General features: G+C 38.5%; 1 protein-coding gene across 2 annotated transcripts in view; it reads left to right on the top strand.

Annotated features, from left to right (window-relative positions):
- Positions 1-2,990: 2,990 nt before the first annotated feature.
- Positions 2,991-22,084, top strand: part of VPS45 (vacuolar protein sorting 45 homolog) — a 70,978-nt gene continuing 51,884 nt past the window's right edge. The window contains exons 1-10 of one of the 2 annotated variants that reach the window (XM_085020648.1): positions 2,991-3,182; positions 3,819-3,953; positions 7,222-7,282; positions 12,922-13,001; positions 14,330-14,398; positions 14,521-14,658; positions 15,387-15,497; positions 17,805-17,939; positions 18,380-18,493; positions 18,901-19,068. In XM_085020648.1, coding sequence (XP_084876774.1) covers positions 3,090-3,182; positions 3,819-3,953; positions 7,222-7,282; positions 12,922-13,001; positions 14,330-14,398; positions 14,521-14,658; positions 15,387-15,497; positions 17,805-17,939; positions 18,380-18,493; positions 18,901-19,068 — 1,104 coding nt within the window. In that variant the 5' untranslated portion in view covers positions 2,991-3,089. 2 annotated transcript variants of the gene reach the window in all.

The following is a 22,084-nucleotide window of genomic DNA, read 5'->3' as shown; positions in this document are numbered from 1 at the left end:
CACAGCAACTCGGGATCCGAGCCGTGTCTGCAACCTACACCACAGCTCACGGCAATGCCAGATCGTTAACCCACTGAGCAAGGGCAGGGATTGAATTGAACCTGCAACCTCATGGTTCCTAGTCGGATTCGTTAACCACTGTGTCACGATGGGAACTCCTCAATCTTATTTTTAGATGTATGGGAACACAGAAGAAGTTCTTAATCTTGAGACATTTTAATTGTTTTTTTTGTTTTGTTTTGTTTTCTTGCTGCACCATGGCATATGGAAATTCCCAGGCCAAGGATGAAACCTGAGCATCAGCAGTGACCCAAGCAGGCTGCAGGGGCAACACTGGATTCTTAATCTACTCTGCCACAGCAGGAACTCCTAAAACGGCTTCTTTTCATTTTCTTCAGAAACAAAATAGGCTGCCAAACTTCAGGACCATCACAGCATCCATTAAATATATACCAAATATTTGGTACAAAATGCTTACATTCCATTAAACATTGTATCTTATCCACATATAAAATAACACTGCCACTGACATCAGTGGAATTTCATGGGCAATGGAATGAGTTAGTAAGTCTTTTCAAAATAGGTATTTTCCTCCTCCTCTAAAATGTTATAATTGTCCAAATATAAATAAAGGCTGCAGTTTCCATGAATTACTAACAGACTGACTAATGTCTTAAAAAATCACAAAGTCCATGGACAAGACTTTCTCACCTTGTTCTTTCTAAAAAAATGCTTAAAATGGAAAACAATCTGAAGTCCAAATTATATGTAAGAAAAAATAAAAACCAAGTAACATATAAGGATAAAAATGAATTTTCAAACTTTGGTAACTTACAGGACTTGCAGTTACTTCGTTTTTCATTAGCATTGGTTTGCTGTATTCTATAGTGTAAATTAATATATTTAAAATAAAATATTTCATATATTTAAATTTTCAAATAACATTTTAAATTAATAATAGAGTTTTCAGATGACATTAGATTTTTCTCAATTGTTTACATTTAAAGATTCACATTTGCTTTTTTTTTTTTTGTCTTTTTGTCATTTCTTGGGCTGCTCCTGTGGCACATGGAGGTTCCCAGGCTAGGGGTCTAATCGGAGCTCTAGTCACTGGCCTACACCAGAGCCACAGCAACGCCAGATCCGAGTGGTGTCTGCGACGTACACCACAGCTCACGGCAACACCAGATCCTTAACCCGATGAGCAAGGCCAGGGATTGAACCCACAACCTCATGGTTCCTAGTCGGATTCGTTAACCACTGAGCCACGATGGGAACTCCACACATTTGCATTTTAATATAATTTTCCTTCCAAAAATGTATCTCAAAAATAGAAGGAAAAAAAAAAGCCCAAAGGGAAGTCTTATTTAGGTGTTAGAAAAATTGAAAAGGAAAGAAAATAAGCACATTTTCACAATTTCAGAGGTGACAAAAATCTATGGTATTTCAAATGATTTTCCATCACTCTTAAAGTATTTGAAAATTGTATACAAAGTTTTATAAAGTACTCACATTTGCTTTTTTTAACAGCCAGATTCATGTTACTGTGTTCTGTGCCTAGTTTTAATTGTATATACTTCATATGCTATAATGAAAGAATATTGATTTGGTGGAGTTCTTTTGTGGTGCAGCAGGTTAAGGATCTAGCTGTGGCCCGGTTGTATACCTGGCCCAGAAACTTTAATATGCCCGGGGCACAGCCAAAAATAAATAAAAGTCAGTAAATAAATTTATTCACCAATGATTTTTTTTAAAGAATATTGATTTGTTAATGTTGAACCTATTAATTAAAACTATGACCCCCCAACAAATACTGGTCACTTTGTGTGTGTGCGTGTGCTTTTATGATAAAGACAAAACTCCTTATATTTACTGGCAACTATAGTCTGATTCCTTGCAATTGTTTCTTGTTCCTGATTTTATAATTCCCCAAGGAAATGGTGAGGAACATTAACTTTTACCCTCCTTTTCGAGAAATAGTATGATGAGAAAACCTGAGGGGTATAAACACAAATGCAAACATTCGGAAGTTGATGGCTTTAAGATTCATCTTGTTGCTACGTTTTTGTCGTTTCTTAAATCAAAATCTTGAGTTTTTTCTTAAAATCCCCACGCTAGTTTACTTTAGCCACACCAAATACATGCCCCCTACCCATTTTTGACCCTGTTAACTCCGCTCCTGCCCGCAGTTTCAGCGTCGCAGGTCCACAGCACCCCGCGCGAGCTGAAAACCCCGGAGTCCAATCGTCCAAGGGGCCGAAAACTGGGTGGCTTTGGGCTCCGGGGGATCCACGGCCTGCGAATTCCGGCCACAGACCTCAGCTCCGGGCCCTTCTGGGCGAACCGAGGCGGCTCCCAGAACATCCCTAAAGGGCGTTCCCTTTGTTCATTTCCTCAACAACATCAACTCAATTTCCGATGCCCCTCAGCCTTTGGAAAACCGGTTCAGGTCTCACTTATCAGGGCTGTGTCCTCACCTTGTTAAGGACCCAAAGAAGTCGGGAAATGTTAACCTCGGCCACTATTTGGCAAACGCGGCGTGCGATTTACCAAATGCCTTCCCTCCGAGTCCCGAGCATCCGCCTGGAGCCTAAGGCCACCTCCCTTCTTTCCATCCTTCACTGCCACCCAAGAAAGCGTTAATGGCAAATAGCGACCTCGGCCACGTTCTGCTATTCTTGCCTCCGAGCCAGCCCTATGCCAAGTTCCTCTACACCGCGAGGCGCCACCCTCTCCCCAAGCAGGCAGGAGGGGCGTCAGGCCACCGCCGGGGCACCCCGGGCCCAGGGCCGGGAGAGGCCTGAGAGCCCGGGCTTTAAACACCTCCGGGCGGGAGGTGTGTCGAGAATCACGTCCGGGCCGGGCGGCTCAGGGTGTCTCAGGCAAATTCTTCCATCCAGCGAGGAGGCTGGGTCCTTGGGACCGCGTAGCGGAACTACAACTCCCAGGACCTCTGCTGCCCGGACTTCCGGAAGCCAAAGCCGGACTGGGAGGAAGCCGCAGAGACCCGGCCAAGAGGCGGGGGGTTAATCTAGCAAGAAAAAAGGGGGGCGGGAAGGGCTATAGGGCTAACCTGTCAATTCGCCACCATGAACGTAGTTTTTGCTGTGAAGCAGTACATTTCCAAAATGATAGAGGACAGCGGACCGGGTATGAAAGTACTTCTCATGGATAAGGAGACGGTGAGTTTGCTTTTGCTCAGTATTTGTGAAAGAAGCCTCCCTCCTTTTTAATAGCTGGTCCCATTCCACTGTAGGATTTAGTATTTAATTAAAGATTTGTAAGTCAGGGTCAGTTCAGTGTGGAACTGAAAGGTTGCATAAACCTTGCTTAGAAGGTTTTCGGTCTGAATGGCTCTAACCACTGCCAGAGATTCTTCTTATACTCAGAACAATTTATTGGAATCAGAAATCCTTTCCTAAATGCCTCTGCCAAGAAATAATATATGAGAGAGAGCACTTGGAAGACTTTGGAATGATCCTGTTATTTCCACTCACTGTTGTGTTTTTAGAGGAAAGCTGTTAGTACTCAAACTTAGATGACAGGTTATTATTTGTTGGTCACAGATTTTTTTAAACTCTTTAGGGTGATGGGAAATTTTTTATTTGGAAATTTATGGGTCGTCCGTGTTCAGAGAGAGCACTTCATTTTGGTACATTACTTATGATTTTAGATGCTCTGTAAATGTTATTACATATGTTAGTATTTAAGTTATCCAAGTAAGTATTAAATGAAAAAAAAATTTAAGTCTTAGGTATTGCTGCTTGTTTTTATTATCCTGGACTAGCAAAATATTAGTTAATTCTTTTTCTTTACAGACTGGCATCGTGAGTATGGTATACACACAATCGGAAATTCTCCAGAAGGAAGTGTACCTTTTTGAACGCATTGATTCTCAAAATCGAGAGATCATGAAACACCTCAAGGCAATTTGTTTTCTTCGACCTACGAAGGTACTACATAAACTGAGCTGCCATCTGGCTAGGCAAATACCAGCACACTATCATCTGAAAGTATTATGAAGGCAAAATAAATTTGTATTATCATCATTTGTGGCATCATAATTATCCTGGTTTATCAGAATTATAACCATGACTCTCTCCTTTCCACATTCCTTACAGCCAGATGTCTTTTAGGTTCTCAGCTACTTCCAAAGTCACTAACTACCTTAACAGAGACCCAGATCACTTTATTTCTGGATTAACCACCATACATATGCCACTAAACAAAAATGCTGTTGAATCTTACATACTTAGTGGCTGCAGTCTTTATCATTTTATTCACATCTATACTCAGGAAGCTCTAATGGCTCAATTTTACTTCCATGATTAAATCTATATTTAGTATCTTCCTTTAGCTGGTCTGTTCTGCCCTTATGTATCCAACTTCCTGTATCTTACCTCTGCTCTCCTCCACTGCAGCCAGGTAGGCCTTTTATCATCCTTCTACATGTTCATTCCTGTCCTCTATTTATTTTCATCCCCTAATTAAAAGTTCTTTAGCCATCAGTCAGTTTTCGTCCATCATCTTCTAAATCTCACTTGAGTCCTCCTTTTAAAATGTTTTACTGTTTCAGTCTTATTTTGTATATTCTCTTGCTTTATATTCATTTTCTTCAACTCCAGTGTATTCTTTTACCATGCTTGTACATTATGCACTTTCCAAAATACAAATCTAACAATGTCACCACACTTGAAATCCTCAAATGATTTCTCATTGCTTTTATGATAAAGACAAAACTCCTTAAGTGTGGCCTGCAAGGCCTAGTGTGGTATAGTTCCTACCATTTCTACAGCGTCATTTCAAATCATTCCCCCTTTTGCTCTTAGCCACACACTAATCCTTCAGTGTACTATATTCCATCATGCCACAGCGTCTCTGCACTTGCTTTTCTCTTTGCCTGGAACTTCTTCACTTCCTCAAGCAATCTTTCCTGGTGTTGCTGACCAGGTCAAACCCTCCTCTTATAAGCACTTACAGCTCCATCTTCCCCTCCCTGTCACTTGTTATGATTGAAGTCTCATATGCTTTGTATGATTAATTAATACGTCTCACCTACCAGCAGTAAGCTCCAGGAGGGCAGAGATGGTGTTCATTTTTTCACACTGTTATGTCCCCACTGCCTGCCACATAGTGGATACTCAGTAAATAGTTCTTGGAGTTCCCGTCATGGCATAGCAGAAACGAATCCAACTAGGAACCATGAAGTTGTGGGTTCAACCCCTGGCCTTGCTCAGTGGGTTAAGGATCTGGTGTTGCCGTGAGCTGTGGTTGCAGATGAGCCTCGGGTCTGGCGTTGCTGTGGCATAGGCCCACAGCTACAGCTCAGGTTCGACCCCTAGCCTTGGAATTTCCCTATGCTGAGGGTGCAGCCCTAAAAAAGAAAAAAATACATAACTTTTTTTTTTTTTGTCTTTTTAAGGGCCGCACCCGTGGCATATGGAGGTCCCCAGGCCAGGGGTCCAATCGGAGCTACAGCTTACAGCTGCCAGCCTACACCAGTGCCAGATCTGGGCCACACAGACCTATACCATAACTTATGGCAACGCCGGATCCTTAACCCACTGAGCGGGGCCAGGGATTGAACCCACAACCTCATGTTTCCTAGTCGTATTCGTTTCTGCTGCGCCACAACGGGAACTCCAAAAAAAAAATTGTTCTCGAATTAACGAATACATTAATTAATTCTGTTACAGTAGTTTCCGATTGTTTCAAATTAGTCATGGGAAATTTTGGTTCTGAGAGGGATCTTAGAGATTGTCTCATCCATAATTTTCCAACATTTTTAATCAGAGAACCTCTTTCACAGATATATATATATGTGTATATATATATACTCTTGTACTCAATATGTTCTTAAAAACAATTTTTCTTTATATTATGAAGTTAATTTCTAATGTATTTTTTAATCTATATTACAGTTTTTAAAGCCTTTTTCCCATTTAATGAGCAATGTACAATGCTTATATTACATTGCTTTTAATTCTGTAAGGAAATGTATGATTTTTTAACATTCAAAAATGATATTTTATTTATAGTTTGGGGACCAACTTTATACTGAAATGTAACCATATGTTATAGTGTCACAAATAGATAAAACTTGCATTATGACATTATTTAATTGGAATTCTTATGTTTTGACCATATGAAAATCAACTGGTTTTTAGTTTTTGATTTTGTATTTTATTAAACTAATGTACTTATACAAATACTTTACAAACATTACAGTTGTGCAGTCTTACTAAGCTAAAAGCTCAAGTGAATATAATTAACTTCTTTTGAATGTTGGTTTTTATTTTTTATTATTTATTTATTTATTTACTTAGTGGTCTTTTTGTCTTTTTAGGGCCGCACTACGGCATATAGAGGTTCCCAGGCTAAGGGTCAGATGCGAGCACAAAAACACGGGATCTGTGTTTGTGACCTACACCACAGCTCACAGGAACACTGTGTTCTTAGCCCACTGAGCGAGGCCAGGGATTGAACATGTGTCCTCATGGATGCTAATTGGGTTCGTTAACCACCGAGCCACGACAGGAACTCCTGAATGTTGGTTTTTAAAGGAGTAGACACACTTTGATATTCTATATAAGAATTTTAATCAGATGAATACAATTTATAGACAAACAGCTTGAGGCAAAAATTGCAGAATTATTATCAATTTTGTGTTGCACTACAACATCTGTGTCCTCTCTCTCTCTCTCTCTCTCTCTCTCTCTCTCTCTCTCTATATATATATATATATATATATATATATGTATGTATGTATTTTTTTTCTTTTGTAGCCATCCCATGGCATGTGGAGTGCTCAGGGCAGGGATCAGATCCGAGCCACAGTTGCAACCTACACTGCAGTGGCAACACTGGATCCTTAACCCACTGCGCCAGTCTGGGATCGAACCTGCATCCCAGCGCTCCAGAGATGCCGCCAATCCCATTGTGCCACAGTGGGAACTCCTCTGTCCTCTCTATTTTTTAATCTTAATTTGGTCAAGGCAGTTCAGCTAGTTAATATTATAGGTATATGCTTTCTGATCATTATATTTAATGTATCTCTTTATCCCCAGCCCTCACCCTTCCCAACATGCACACACATAATCTAGACCTCAGCACACAGGAGACTCTCAGTAAATACTTAAATATATCAATGGATTATTTATTACTTTTTCACCTAAGCAATTCTCCTCATATTTTGTTTGTTTGTTTTTTCTTTTTTTCTAGGAGAATGTGGATTATTTGATTCAGGAGCTCCGAAGACCCAAATACAGTATATATTTTATTTGTAAGTATGTTATTTCGCCTAATCAATCATGAAACTATATCCTAACTAATGTGTTTTATTGGATACTTCATATCTTAAATAATTGCATTGCATCTATCACTATAAGAATCTTTCTTTTTTTTTTGGTCCTTTCAAAATGTTAAAAGTGTTGGACCAACATTCTATTTCAGAGAGCTAAATGTGATTTCCATTCGTCATTGATTGCTTAGGTTAAAAAAATAAAAAAAGATTTTTTTTTTTCTTTTTAGGGCTGCACCTGCAGCATATGGGAGTTCCTAAGCTAGGGGTCAAATGCAAGCTGAAGCTGCAGGCCTACACCACAACCACAGCAACACCAAATCTGAATCACATCTGCAACCTATGCTGCAGCTTATGGCAATGCTGGATCCTTAACCCACTGAGAGAGGCCAGGGATCAAACCCACATCCTCATGAATACTAGCTGGGTTCTTAAGCTGCTGAGCCAAAATAAGAACTTCAAAAAATTTTGAGGTTTTACTTTGCCTTTCAAGATTCTTTGTAATTCAGAAGTTGTAAGTAGGGAGTTCCCTGGTGGCCTAGAAGGTTGAGGATCTAGTGTTATCACTGCTGTGGCTTAGGTCACTACAATGGGTTTAATCCCTGGCCCAGGAACTTCTGCATGTCATGGGTGCAGCTGAAAACAAAAAAAGTAAATAAAAACACAGTTGTAAGTAGCCAAATTTTACATCCTACCTTTCAGAAAAAAATATATATATACTTACTCCTATTTTATACTTTTATGAACTGAGGCACAGAAGCTGATTTATTTGGAAGAAGGATACACTTGAGTTTGTTGGAAAAGCAGAGATTTACCTTACATACCAGATGAAAACATTCTACTTCTCTTTGCTCCTTTATGTAATACTTGAAAGTACAAGTCACCAGGTAGATAACTTGTGTATAATTTTGGGGGCAAGGGGAGGAGGAGTGGAAGCCTAGGATAAACTAGGTTTGTGAATACTATACAATTGATAGATTTTTTTGATGTGATAGATTCTGCTTTGGAAGTTACATCTGTTCTCCTCTAGATGTCACTATTTATCTTTTTAGCATTAGTATAGTTTATTTGGTACAATTTTCAAAACCAAGGATAAAACTCAATAATCAGCATGTAGGGCATTTGAGAAGTTTTAAAGCTTACTCGAAGGCTTTGGAGTTTCAGAGTTTAGACTGTAGTCTAAGACATGCATACTTTCTTCAGCATATACAATTTAATAATGGTACCAAAAGTTAACATTTGTCATAAGACATTGTATTATAAAAACTCTCCCATATATATTTTTAAATTTTTTTTTCTTTTTTAGGGCTGCAGGTGTGGCATATGGAAGTTCCCAGGTTAGGGGTTGAATTGGAGCTGCATCTGCCAGGCACAGGCACAACCACAGCAATGAGGGATCCAAGCCATGTCTGTGACCTACACCACAGCTCAGGGCAGCGCTAGATCCTTAACTCACTGAGCAAGGCCAGAGGTTGAGCCCAAATCCTCATGGATACTAGTTGGGTTGGTTACCACTGAGCCACGATGGGAACTCCCTCATATATTATTTTATTTGCCCTTAAAACAACCCCAAGAGGGAGTTCCCATTGTGGCTCAGCAGTAACAAACTCAATTAGTATCCATGAGGATGCTGGTTTGATCCCTGGTCTCACTCAGTGGGTTAAGGATCCAGTGTTGCCATGAGCTGTGGTGTAGGTCGCAGATGGCGGCTTGGATCTGGTGTTGCCATGGCTGTGGCTAGGCCAACAGGTGCAGCTCCAATAGCCCCCCTAGCCTGGGAACTTCCATATGCCACGGGTGCAGCCCTAAAAAGACAAAAAGGAAAAAAGGAAAAAAAAAAAAAACCCAAGAGGTAAAAGAAAATTTTATTAGTTTTTGTGATGCCACGTTTGTTTTTATTTTATTTTTGGCTAATAATCACACGTTTTCTTTTTTAATTAAACTTTTTCTTTTGAGATAATTTTAGCTTCACATATAGGAAATAATGCATAGATCCTGTATATCATTTACCCAGTTTCCCCCAGTATAATGTCTTACATAACTGTAGTACAATATCACATCCAGGACACTGATGTTGATACAGTCAGGGTACAGAACATTTCCTTCTCCATAAGGATCCCTCAGCCTTTTACAGTCACATCTACTTCCCTCCCACCCCAGCCTCCTTAGTAACCCCTGCCAAACACTAATAAGTTATCCATTTCTATAATTTTGTTATTTCAGGAATGTTATAAATGGAATCATATGGTATATAACCTTTTGGGATTGGCTTTTTTCGATTAGCATAGTTCTCTAGAGATTCATCCAGGTTGTTGTGTATATCAAATAGTTCATTCCTTTTTATTACTGAGTAGTATTCCATTGTCTGGATATACCACAGTTTGTTTAACCATTCGCCTGTTGAAGAACATCTGAGTTGTTTCTAGTTTGGGCTAATACAAAAAAGTTGTTGTAAATATTCATGTACAGGTTTGTGTGAACATAAATCTTCACTTCTCTGTAGTAAATAATTCCCAGGGAGCAGTTTCTGGGTCACATGGTCATGGCATGTTTAATGTTTTAAGAAACTGCTAAGTGTTTTCTGGCATGACTATGCCATTTTACATTTCTGCTAGCAATGTACAGGTGATCCAATTTCTTTATAGCCTCACAAGCATTTGGCATTGTCCCTGTTTTTTATTTTGGCCATTCTAATCTATGTCTAGTCATTCCAGTATTTTTTAGTCTGGTTGTAAGCTAGATACTTAGGATAAGAAAGTACAGAAACTTTGTATTCAGTGACACACACAGCACAATGGGATAAGAACCCAACGAGTATCCATGAGGATGCGGGTTCAATCCCTGGCCTCACTCAGTGGGTTAAGGGCCCGGCATTGCCGCAAGTTGCAAGCTGTGGTATAAGTCCCAGATGAAGCTCAAATCTTGTATTGCTGTGCTGTGGTGTAGGCTGGCAGCTGCAGCTCCAATTATACCCCTAGACTGGGAACCTCCATATGCTATAGGTGCAGCCCTAAAAAGAAAAAATGTATGTGTGTGTGCGTGTGTGTGTGTGTGTATACACATACATACACACACACACACACACAGACATAAAATACATATGTATATGTATATATGCACACACAAATGTATATGTATACACACATATGTAAATGTATATATACCACACACACATATACACACAGAGATTGATTCCCCATGGTGGACATCTAACAGAATCACTCTTGCTGAGTCTTTCAGCTAAAAATTGAGTAGATGATGAGATGAAAGACTCCTTTTTCCTCTGAAGAGAGTTCTTTGATGCAGTGGTTGAGATTAATAATGAAAATAAATTGAATACTTACTCTCTGATTCTAAAGATTTTTTTTTTTTTTGTCTTTTTGCTATTTTTTTGGGCCACTCCCGTGGCATATGGAGGTTCCCAGGCTAGGGGTCTAATCGGAGCTGTAGCCTCCAGCCTACGCCAGAGCCACAGCAACACAGGATCCGCGTCTGCAACCTACACCACAGCTCACGGCAACGCCGGATCTGTTAACCCACTGAGCAAGGGCAGGGACCGAACCCGCAACCTCATGGTTACTAGTCGGATTCATTAACCGCTGCGCCACGACGGGAACTCCTGATTCTAAAGATTTTTGATTTGGGTTGTAAGTCTGTGAAGTTGAAGAAAAAAATTGTGTATGTTAAAATAGTTAGCACTCAAGCCTAGGAAAAATATACTTAAAATTTCTTAGGTGGAGCAATTAATTTCACAATTTTATTTGATTGAAATAAACTAAAATGAGTTTAAGGTATAGTGATTTTATTCATTACAGACTTTTGGCACAATTTGTATTGGCACTAAACTGGCCTTCCACTCATATAATTTTTAAATAGTTTTATTTTTGTATAGTCTTAAGTCTAGTAAATATCTTGTATAACTGGCTCTTCCGTCCCTTTTTTTTTTTTTAAAAAAAACTTTTTATCATGCAATTTTTTAAATAGGTACAAAAGTAGACTGAATAGTATAATAAATCCCAACATATCCATCCTCCAATTTCTACAATTACTGTACACGGTCAATCTTGTTTTAGCTATACTGCAATCTACTCCCCCAGCAATATTATATTGAAGAAAATCTAACTCATCATATGATTTCATCCATAAATATTTCCATGTGCATCTCTGAAAGATAAGGACTCATTTTTTTAAAATGCCATTATTATGTCCAAATAATGAAAAATAATTCCTATTTATTCAAATATTCATGAGTTCCCATTGTGGCTCCTCATGTTGAGAACCTGACACCATGTCTATGAGGATGCGAGTTTGATTCCTGGCCTCACTCAGTGGGTTAAGGATCCAACATTGCAACAAGCTGCACATAGGTCACAGATGCAACTTGTATCCAGCGTTGTTATGGCTGTGGTATAGGCCTGCAGCTGCAGCTCTGATTTGACCCCTGACCCAGGAACTTCCTTCCCTGCCTCCTGGCAGGTACAGAGGTAAAAAGAAAAACATAATGATTCACTGTTCAAATTTCAAATTCTTTCATGCATTTTCCCCTCCTACTGTTTGTTTGAATCAGAATCATAGTAAGGTCCACACATTGCTATTTGTTGATAGTTTTTTAAGTTTTTTTAATCTTCTATAGATCCTCTTTTCCCTCACTTCCATGCAGTCTGTTTATTGAAGAAACTACATTGTTCTGTTAAAGTTTCCCACAGCCTGGATCTTACTGATTGCATCCGCATGGGATAGTTTCACATATTCTTTGCAATTTAAAATGTTCCTCTGGGAGTTGACATCGAGGCTTAGTGGTTAATGAATCTGACTAGGAACGATGAGGTTGTGGGTTCGATCCCTGGCCTCCCTCCATGGGTTAAGGATCTGACATTGCCGTGAGCTGTGGTGTAGGTTGCAGACGTGGCTTGGATCTGGTGTTGCTGTGGCTGTGCTGCAGGCCAGCGGCTACAGCTCCAATTCGACCCCTAGCCTGGGAACCTCCATATGCTGCGAGTGCAGCCCTGGAAAAGACAAAAAAATAAAAATAAATAAATAAATAAAATGTTCCTCTGTCTTCTAGTTCCTGTAAATTGGTACTTGGATATAGAGGCTTAATTAGATTCAGATTTGATTTCTTTTTGGCAAGAATATTTCACAGGTAGTGTTGTGCTTCAGTCCATCCATTGACTCATCAGGGGTTGAAAAAAAATGATGATGTTTTAACTCTATCATTATCATTCCTTTATTTTTTAGCTGGAATATTTACATAAAGAGGAATTTCTCCTTATCTACTATTTGGTTGTCTGGTGGTACAGTATGCATGTAAAAGAATAAAAGCTTACTTCTTTCTCAATATTTGCTGTTTTCAATATAATGATTTGGTTCCCTAGCATCTTCCAATGCTTACAAGCTTACAATGGTGGTTCCTTTTTTTTTTTTTTTAAGTATTATTAATTTACAAATTTAAACATATTTGTGCCATTCATTTCAATTTGAAGGTGTTCAACTTTGACATATACCCCAATGTATGCTAAACTTCACTTAGTCATTAGACATTAACTCTCAGGCCCAATTATGCCTAACTGCAGCAGAGATGATCTCCTTTGAGTCAACCACAACTTATATGTCTGTTTCAGATTTCAGTAACGTGATCAGCAAGAGTGATGTGAAGTCATTAGCTGAAGCTGATGAACAGGAAGTTGTGGCTGAGGTTCAGGTAAACATATTGGTCCTCTAACAGCTCTTACACTGGCTCTTTCTTAAGATTTGGGTCTAAAAGTGAGGAAGGTGCTGTCTCATAAGAAGGAAGGCTATTGATCAGACATGATAAATATGCATTGCACCAGACTCTACTCATATTTAAAAGTTTGGAGGAGATATCAAATTGGATGGAAACAGAATTAAAGGAATCAGTGCGAATAAGGAGACTAGAATGGTACTGGATTGGTAGGGAGGGCTTCACAGGGTTGGGGACCGAGTCAGATATGTCTTAAGCTAGTTTTATGAGTTATACTGTAAGAATGTTCATCTTCACAGTCATAGTCTCTGTCTGATTGGGAGAGAACAGGAAGTAAAGGATGTGAATGAGGTTTGTTTAAATTCAATTTGTGATTACATTGCTTTGGGAAGTAATAAGCAGATTTGTCATTAGGTTAAAACTTAGAAACTCCTAAATATTTATTCTGCATGCCATGTAATATATCACATGAGAACATTCCATGCTACCTTTTCCTTCTTAAAACACTTTAGTGTTCTCAAATACATTTATCACAAGTGTTTGAATACATTTACCGCCTAAGTGAAGAATATTGTCTTCAGGGAAGCAAATAAATAAGCTTTGGATTTTGCAGAAGGATGTGCTAGGTGATAAATGAATAAAAAAGAATGACCTTTTAAAATTGCATTCTTCCTCATGAGAATGCACTGGACAACAAAGCTCTTATTTATCTGAGTGCAACATTGTATATCCTATAACAATGTTTTATTTTTACTAATAGATAATTGTGCATAGACATCTCCTTAAATATAATATGTATATTTTTATACATACTTACCAACTTTCAATTTTGGGGTTGTTGTTTTGTTGGGGGTTTTTTGAATTTTTTATTTAATTAATTAATTTATTTATTTATTGCCACACTTGCAGCATATGGAAGTTCTGGGCCAGGGATCCAATCTAAGCCTCAGCTGTGATCTAACACAGCTACAGCAACTCTGGATTCTTAGCCCATTGCATTGTGCCAGGGATCAAAGCTATGCCACCACAGAGACAACATAGGAGCCTTAACCTGCTTCACCACAGCGGGAACTCTTCGTTTTGGGTTTTTTTTAAAAAAAGATTATTACTGCTGCTATTTTATAATTATCTTATTAATTCCCTCACATTGACTATTGTTACTCAGTTGTTGGTCAGTTTTTCTATTTCTTTCACACCTGAATTTTCTCAAAATTGATTGTATCACATAGTGTTATATATGAAAAATATTGCACAATACAGTTGGGAGTTTATAGAATGACTGACTGATCTTGGTGCTTTATTTGCAGGAATTTTATGGTGATTATATTGCTGTGAATCCTCATTTGTTTTCCCTCAATATTTTGGGTTGCTGCCAGGTAGGGAAAGAAAGGGTTTTATTTATGTATGTATGTATGTATCAGGTGGGAGTTAATTAAGCAAATAATTGAACTTGTAAGAAAAAATTCAAATACTTTCTCTACATGTTTTTAACAAAAAGGGTCGAAATTGGGATCCAGCCCAGCTATCCAGAACAACTCAAGGACTGACAGCTCTCCTTTTATCTCTAAAGAAATGTCCCATGATTCGTTACCAGCTTTCATCTGAGGCAGCAAAGAGACTTGCAGAATGTGTTAAGGTATGGCATTCTCTATCCCAGTTCGAAAACATCAAGATCATTCATCTCCTTATCACATCTCAGAAACTAAAGAAATATTTTTTTCTATATCCAAGGAGAGGATGTGTCAGGGTTACTGGCAAAGAGGTAGGTATTTGTAGTTCAAGACCAAAGGCAACAAATTAGAGATAAGATGCTTAGGTTTAACCCAAGAAACATTTGCAAGCTACTTAACTTCTTTTAATCCAATTAAACCACTTATAAAATAGAGTTTCAAAATCTAACCTATTAATAGAATGCTGCTAAATTTGTCAAGCTTTTGAACACTTTTATGGAAGGCCTATGAAAGTGCAAAAAACTTGTTACATGTGGTTTTTATTTTTAAATTATTTTTATTTATTTATTTATTTTGTCTTTTTGTCTTTTTAGGACCACACCCGTGGCATATGGAGGTTTCCAGGCTAGAGGTCTAATCAGAGCTGTAGCTGCCGACTTACACCACAGCCACAGCAATGCCAGATCCAAGCCTCATCTGTGACCTACACCACCGCTCATGGCAATGCCAGATCCTTAACCCACTGAAGGAGGCCAGGGATGGAACCCGCAACCTCATGGTTCCCAGTCGGATTTGTTTCCGCTGCGCCACACAAGAACTCCCTAAATGTGGTTTTTAATGTATTAATTTCCTATTTATAGCCTCTCTTTCTGCTACTAATTGGTTGACCAAACCATCTTTCTCTTACCCACAGCAAGTGATAACTAAAGAATATGAACTGTTTGAATTCCGGCGGACTGAGGTTCCTCCATTGCTACTGATTTTAGATCGCTGCGATGATGCCATCACCCCATTGCTAAACCAGGTGCAGAACCCCTTGTTAGCATAATAGAAGGATGATTTCAAGTGGTATTCATCAAGATGCAGATGTGGAAATGAACAGTATAGTCCATTTATTTGCCTGCTTATTTTCAGCTATTCTTTTTTTTTTTTTTTTTTTTTTTGCCTGTATTTCCTAGTGTTTTGGTATCTATGTTCTTCCAGCCACAGTTGTCTTCAGCTCTTTCTTCTGCCTCATCCTTCCTGTCCTTTTCTGCCACCACTCCTAATTAAGACAACTTCTGGGTTTTGTATATTCTACTTTTCTGGTGTCTGTCTGTTCTTTTCCATTTATATTGCTGTTACTTTGGTGTGCCTAATCTCTTATAGGAATCCTTAAATAGTCATTTGCTTGATTCCACACTTTTAATTTTTTCCCACTCTTATGTATCTCATGGACACAATGTTGTTAACTTACTTTTACCAAAGCACAGCTCTGATCCTCTTGCTTCTGGCTTAAAAATCTTAATTGGTTCCCATTTGCCTACTGGATTAAATACAGACATCCTGAACTTGACATCCATGAGCCTTCACAGTATGGGCCCAACCTTATATAAAACCTACAGCTTACTACTGAGGCAGATATGCCCTGTGACTTCCTGCCATCATTTAGTTATGTTATAACCTCTGTCTGAACTCTGGAATGTTTGGAATACCTTCTCTTCCCATCTTCACCTCTCAAAATTCTTAGCCTTTAAAGCCACTTGAAACATCTCCTTGGAGCTTTTATTCTTTTGTCAAACATGTTCTTTTTTCCCTAAAATTACTGTAGAACTCTGTGTCCCTCTTATGTCTCATGCTGAATTTTCTAAAACCATTGTTTTCACACTCTCCTAGGTTATACATTCCTTTGAGGCAGATTGTCTTACTAGTGTTTGTTCTTCAAATACAAGCACAGTGCCTTACACTTTCTAGATACTTTTTTAATAGTGACTTTGGCTTTGTAGGGAAGCACAATCTATATTTCAATTCTTTCCCAGCTTATAATAATGTTAATGCTAGGGGAAATCTGTGGCTATGGAATACAAATTCTCTATGATATAGCTTTCTATTCGTAAAATGCAAAGTAACATAACTTTACATGTTTTATATGTTACATATATATATATTACACATTTATATATACTTTACTAATATAACTAAAGACACTTTGATAATATAAAGAGTAGAAAGAAAAATAATTGCCTATAATTCTGTTTCCCAAAGAAAATAGTCATTTATTCAGCAAATTTTACTGAGGACCTATTACATGCCAGGTACTTTTTTAAGTGCTGGAGATGAAAGATTAAAAGATAGAGCCTCAGCTCCCAAAGAGCTCATGATCCAATGAGGAGGGAATAGACAGATAATTTTAATTACAAAGTATGTGCTAATGGCAAAAGCATGCACAGGGTGCTGTGTGTGGAAGCATAAAACATTTCGTCGTACTTAATTTTAAGTGCTTTAATGAAATTTGCTTTGGATTCATTTGGCAAATATTTTAGGAAATAAAGCACCTTCTTTTATAATCTCCTAAGTTATTTTAATAAATCTAGATTGCTTAAGTATACATAAATAAATATTTCTAGCATTTAGACTTAGATTTAGAGGGTCATTTGCTGGAAAAATTCACTTAGTATGGTCTAATGGGCCTATAACTAAAAGTAACCCATTCTCCATAAAAGGTGAGAAGGCAATATTTGAGGTTTCTCCTTCCCAGTTTTACCAAATAAGTTCACATTTTTTAAGCCTGTGAACCAGTCCTTCTTGCAGTGCATACTAAACAAAAATATAAAATAAGAAGGATTCAGAGGCAAGCTTCTGAATATGTGTGTTTTGATCAACTCACAAGGTTTTTTCAGATAATATTAGTGTTCCCAGGATAAATATAGCACCACTCAGATCTGCAAGAATATACTTCTCATGCTGCAGAAAACCACAGAAGCGTACAGGAAATGGTACAGCTTGTAACTGCAGTACCAATATAGCCCTATCTGTGAAGCCAAAAATATACTCTTAATTCACAGGCAAAAAGTGGAGCTAATGATAGATCTAATTTGTTTTCTATCAGGAATATTAATCTTGCTGCCCTCCTTCCAGAAGTGTGAAATCTGAAAGTATTTTCTCTTTTGGATGTTTAACCAATTAAAATGACAATCTTATCGCTTAGCATAGCACAAAGTATTAATAAAATTTGAACTAAATAGAGAGCCTCCATGTAAAGAAGACTATCGGTTTGTTTGTTTTCCTGAATTTTTACTATTTCCATGTTTTGTCAGTTCCCAATTTTTTTTTGTCATAACTCTTTATTTAGTGGACATATCAGGCCATGGTCCATGAACTACTGGGCATAAACAACAATCGGATTGATCTTTCCAGAGTGCCAGGGATCAGTAAAGACTTGAGAGAGGTGGTCCTATCTGCAGAAAACGATGAATTCTATGCTAACGTAAGTGGTTAAAATTTTTTTTTGTTCCTTTTAGTTGTTTTTACGTAAGGAAGTTAATATTGATTTGTTAGAATGAGAGCAGGTATGGGATTTCATGTGGAAGGATGATAGAGGCATCCTATCAAATGCATCTCAGGGGAAGGCAGAAGATGTTTTTCTGACCCTTTAACAATCATTTTTTCATAAAAACCACAAACTTTGTTTTGTGCTTTTAAAATTAGAACCCAACTTATTTACTTCCCTCCTATCCATAGCCCTTTGTGAGAATAGTAATGGTGTTCATCCCCAGTGTCCTGACCAGTATCCAGATTTGGTAATTATAATGGAATTTTCTTGCCCTTTACTTCTGACTGTATTCAAGATTCTTTTTCACTTCTCCTTTTAAATTGTCTGAAAGTCAGACAAGGTGATAGAACTGTTGCCAACTTCCTTTTTCACAGAATATGTACCTGAACTTTGCTGAGATTGGTAGCAACATAAAGAATCTCATGGAAGACTTTCAGAAGAAGAAACCAAAAGAACAGCAAAAACTAGAATCAATAGCAGACATGAAGGTAAATTGAACATGTACGTGGATGACTAACATACAAGACTTTGGAACTATTCATGTAAGCAACATTTCTGGAATTTTCTGGGTCTGATTTCTGCCTTGATTCATTTTGTTTTGTTTGAGATTATTTTCTATAATATTTCTCTTTAGGAAACAATATAGTGAAGACTTCATAATAAGCTATGTACATCTTTCCATTCTTCAGTTATATTTGGACAATTAAAAGACTCAGTCTACTGACATATACCAGTTCCTCTCTTCTTAAGCATAACAAAGTGCCACGTGATTGAAAGTTTTAGATGCCTTAGTCTGGGCAGAAGAACAATTCCTGCTCCCCCCGCCCCTTCTTCATACATGCCTGTCCTCAGCCAAGAAATAACAGAAACCCCAATGATGTTTCTCCCTTGGCAGGCCTTTGTGGAGAACTACCCACAGTTCAAGAAGATGTCTGGGACTGTATCAAAGCACGTAACGGTGGTTGGAGAGCTGTCTCGGTTGGTCAGTGAGCGGAATCTGCTGGAGGTTTCGGAGGTTGAGCAAGAATTGGCCTGTCAAAATGACCATTCTAGTGCTCTCCAGGTATCTATTCAGTCCAATTTGATGAGCACCTACTATGTGTAAGGCACTGTACCAGGCAGAGCAAGAGATACAAAGGCAAGTAATCCTTCTTCACCAACATGGAATTTACAGTCCCTAACAAGGAGTTGAGACAAGGACACAAATTAGTATCAAGATAGATATGTGATAAGAGGCACAGGAGTAGAGAAATATGCAGTCCCAAAGGATTCAGGCAGTAAATCCAGTATTTGGGAAGGCAGTCTAGTCCACTAGAAAGAATAGTAGACTAAAATCAGAAGATCTGGATTTTAGTGTTTGGTTTGCCACTACTGACTTTGTGACCAGGAGCTGTTGGCTTAATCTCTGAGCCAGTTTCCCTGTTTGTAAAATAGGTATAATGATACTTATCTTACAGAGTTATTAGGAAGCTTTTAAAGATATATATTAACTTTTCAAGATATATATTAAAATACATTATCTAGGTGTTTTGTTATTGAGCAAACATGTTTATTCCACAAACATGTGAATGCCCTCTACATATACATAGTACTATGAGGATCTAGAAGTACAAAGATGAGCACAATACCATCCTTTTCCTCAAAGAATTGATGTTACAGTAGAGGAGAAAGAAATTGAAATCAGAAATTATAATACATGCAGTAAGTGCTATACTAGAGGTATTACAAAGTGATATAGAAATATAGAGGAAGGACAGCTGTTTTCCCTAAGGATGACGCTTCTTAGAGAAGATGACATTAGATGCATCAGCTAGAGAAAAGGAAGGAAATTCTCAGCAAGGAGAATGCGGGGTGTGGAGATATGAGGAAAAAAAATGAAGGAGACAGGAGTTCCCGTGGTGGCGCAGTGGTTAACGAATCCGACTAGGAACCATGAGGTTGCGGGTTCTATCCCTGCCCTTGCTCAGCGGGTTAACGATCCGGCGTTGCCGTGAGCTGTGGTGTAGGTTGCAGACACGGCTGGGATCCTGTGTTGCTGTGGCTCTGGCGTAGGCCGGTGGCTACAGCTCCGATTCGACCCCTAGCCTGGGAATCTCCATATGCCATGGGAGCGACCCAAAAAATAGCTAAAAAGACAAAAAAAAAAAAAATGAAGGAGACAGAGAATAATTCAGTGTAGCCAGTGTGGAATACAGGATGAGGTATGGACTTTGATAAACCAGAAAGATAGATCGAGGCCTGGCTATCACCATTGAAAGGAGAATGGGCTTTAATCTTAAAATGATGGGAGCTACCAGAGAATTTTAGAAAAAGTGACATAATCAGACCCTGCCCTCATGAAGTATTGTTGAAGAGATAAAACTAAAGCTTGAGTAATAGTTAGGCAGTGTCTCAAGATCATTTAAGCTACATCAAAATTGTGGTACTGACTGTAAGACTTGAAGTTATTAGGACAGTTTCTTAGAGAAGGTGATATTAAGATGGACCATAAATAATGAATAGAATCTGGAGGAGGATTTCAGCAAAGCAAAGATACAGAAGTATGCAGAAAATAATAAATAGTATGACCAGTTGAGAGTGGCTGTGGAAGAGAACTTGGAGATAAAACTGAATTGGTAAATGGAACCAGTTTGTGTAGAAGTTTGTAAAAGCAATTTGTACTTACTGAGATAGAGAGATCCAGTGTAGGTGTAGGGTCTCATAGAGAAAGAAAGTTGATATGGTGAAAGCAGTATTTTAGGAAATTTAATGTAGTAAAGATGCTTTGGAAGTGAAAAATCTAAAGACATAGAAGCTAGGAGACTCAGTGATAGTAATAAAAATGTACAGTAAGGACAAATATGAGAGACATTTCTAAGAGAAAATAACATTTTTTTGGTGCTGTGGGTTTGGGTTTTTTGGTCTTTTTTTGTCTTTTTAGGGCTACACCCGTGGCATATGGAGGTTCCCAGGCCAGGGGTTGAATCAGAGCTGTAGCTGCTGGCCTATGCCACAGCCACAGCAATGCCAGAGTCAAGCTGAGTCTACGACCTATACCACAGCTCCTGGCAACACCGGATCCTTAACCCACTGAGCAAGGCCAGGGATCGAACCCTAATCCTCATGGATCCTAGTCAGGCTCTTTAACCACTGAGCCATGACAGAAACTCCAAGAACATAACAATTTAGTGACATATTGGATATGAGAATAATAAGACAGAACAAATCAGAGATAATTCCAAAGAAATGACAAAATGTGGTTCCACTGACAATAAACACCTTGGGAATGAGAGTCCTTTGGGAAGTAGCTGTTTCTAAGCTACTTATTTTAAGAGGTATATTTTCTTATTAATAGGACCCCACATTTTAAAACTTAGTTTCTTTCTTTCCTTGTAGAATTTCAACAAATTAAAGTAGAATTTCAACAAATTCTACTTTATAAAACAAAGTCAGCATGTTATAGTGGAAACAACACAGGTTTTGGAGCCAGACTGCCCCAGCGTATAGTCTGTCTCTGTATTTTAAAGTTTCTTTGTGAGAACTACTTATTTTGCCCAAGCCTCAGGAATAATGATTTCAAACTTTTAAATTGTTATCGGGATTTAATGATATATAAAATGCTTCGCATGTCATATGTGCTTTATTGGTTTCCTTCCTCCAAGCATAATTTTTTAAAGATAAGGTGTAATCAAAAGAAGAAAAGTATTTCTGTCAACATTTTATTCCTTTTGGCTGCGCCTTCAAGCATGTGGAAGTCCCAAGCCAGGGACTGAACCTGCACCACTGCAGTGACAATGTTAACCTGGTACACCCCAAGGAACTCCTTGTCAACATTTTTTATCTCTGTTCTTAAATCTCCACGAAGAACTTCTAGGCTGACTCTTTTTTTTTTTTTTTTTTTGTCTTTTGTCTGTTTAGGGCCGCACCCGTGGCATGTGGAAGTTCCCAGGCTAGGGGTCCAATCCGAGCTACAGCTGCCAGCCTACACCACAGCCACAGCAACACCAGATCCGAGCCACATCTGCGACCTACACCACAGCTCACGGCAACACCGGGTCCACTGAGCGAGGCTAGGGATGGAACCCGCAACCTCATGGTTC

Source organism: Sus scrofa, chromosome 4 (genome assembly GCF_054392235.1).
Source record: "Sus scrofa isolate SSC_HxYL_T2T_F1_AM1 chromosome 4, Sscrofa_HxYL_maternal_Yorkshire_Landrace_v2.0, whole genome shotgun sequence".
NCBI classification, from domain to species: Eukaryota; Metazoa; Chordata; class Mammalia; order Artiodactyla; family Suidae; genus Sus; species Sus scrofa.
Note: the sequence above shows the minus strand (reverse complement) of the source record. Positions and strands in the feature narration are given on the sequence as shown.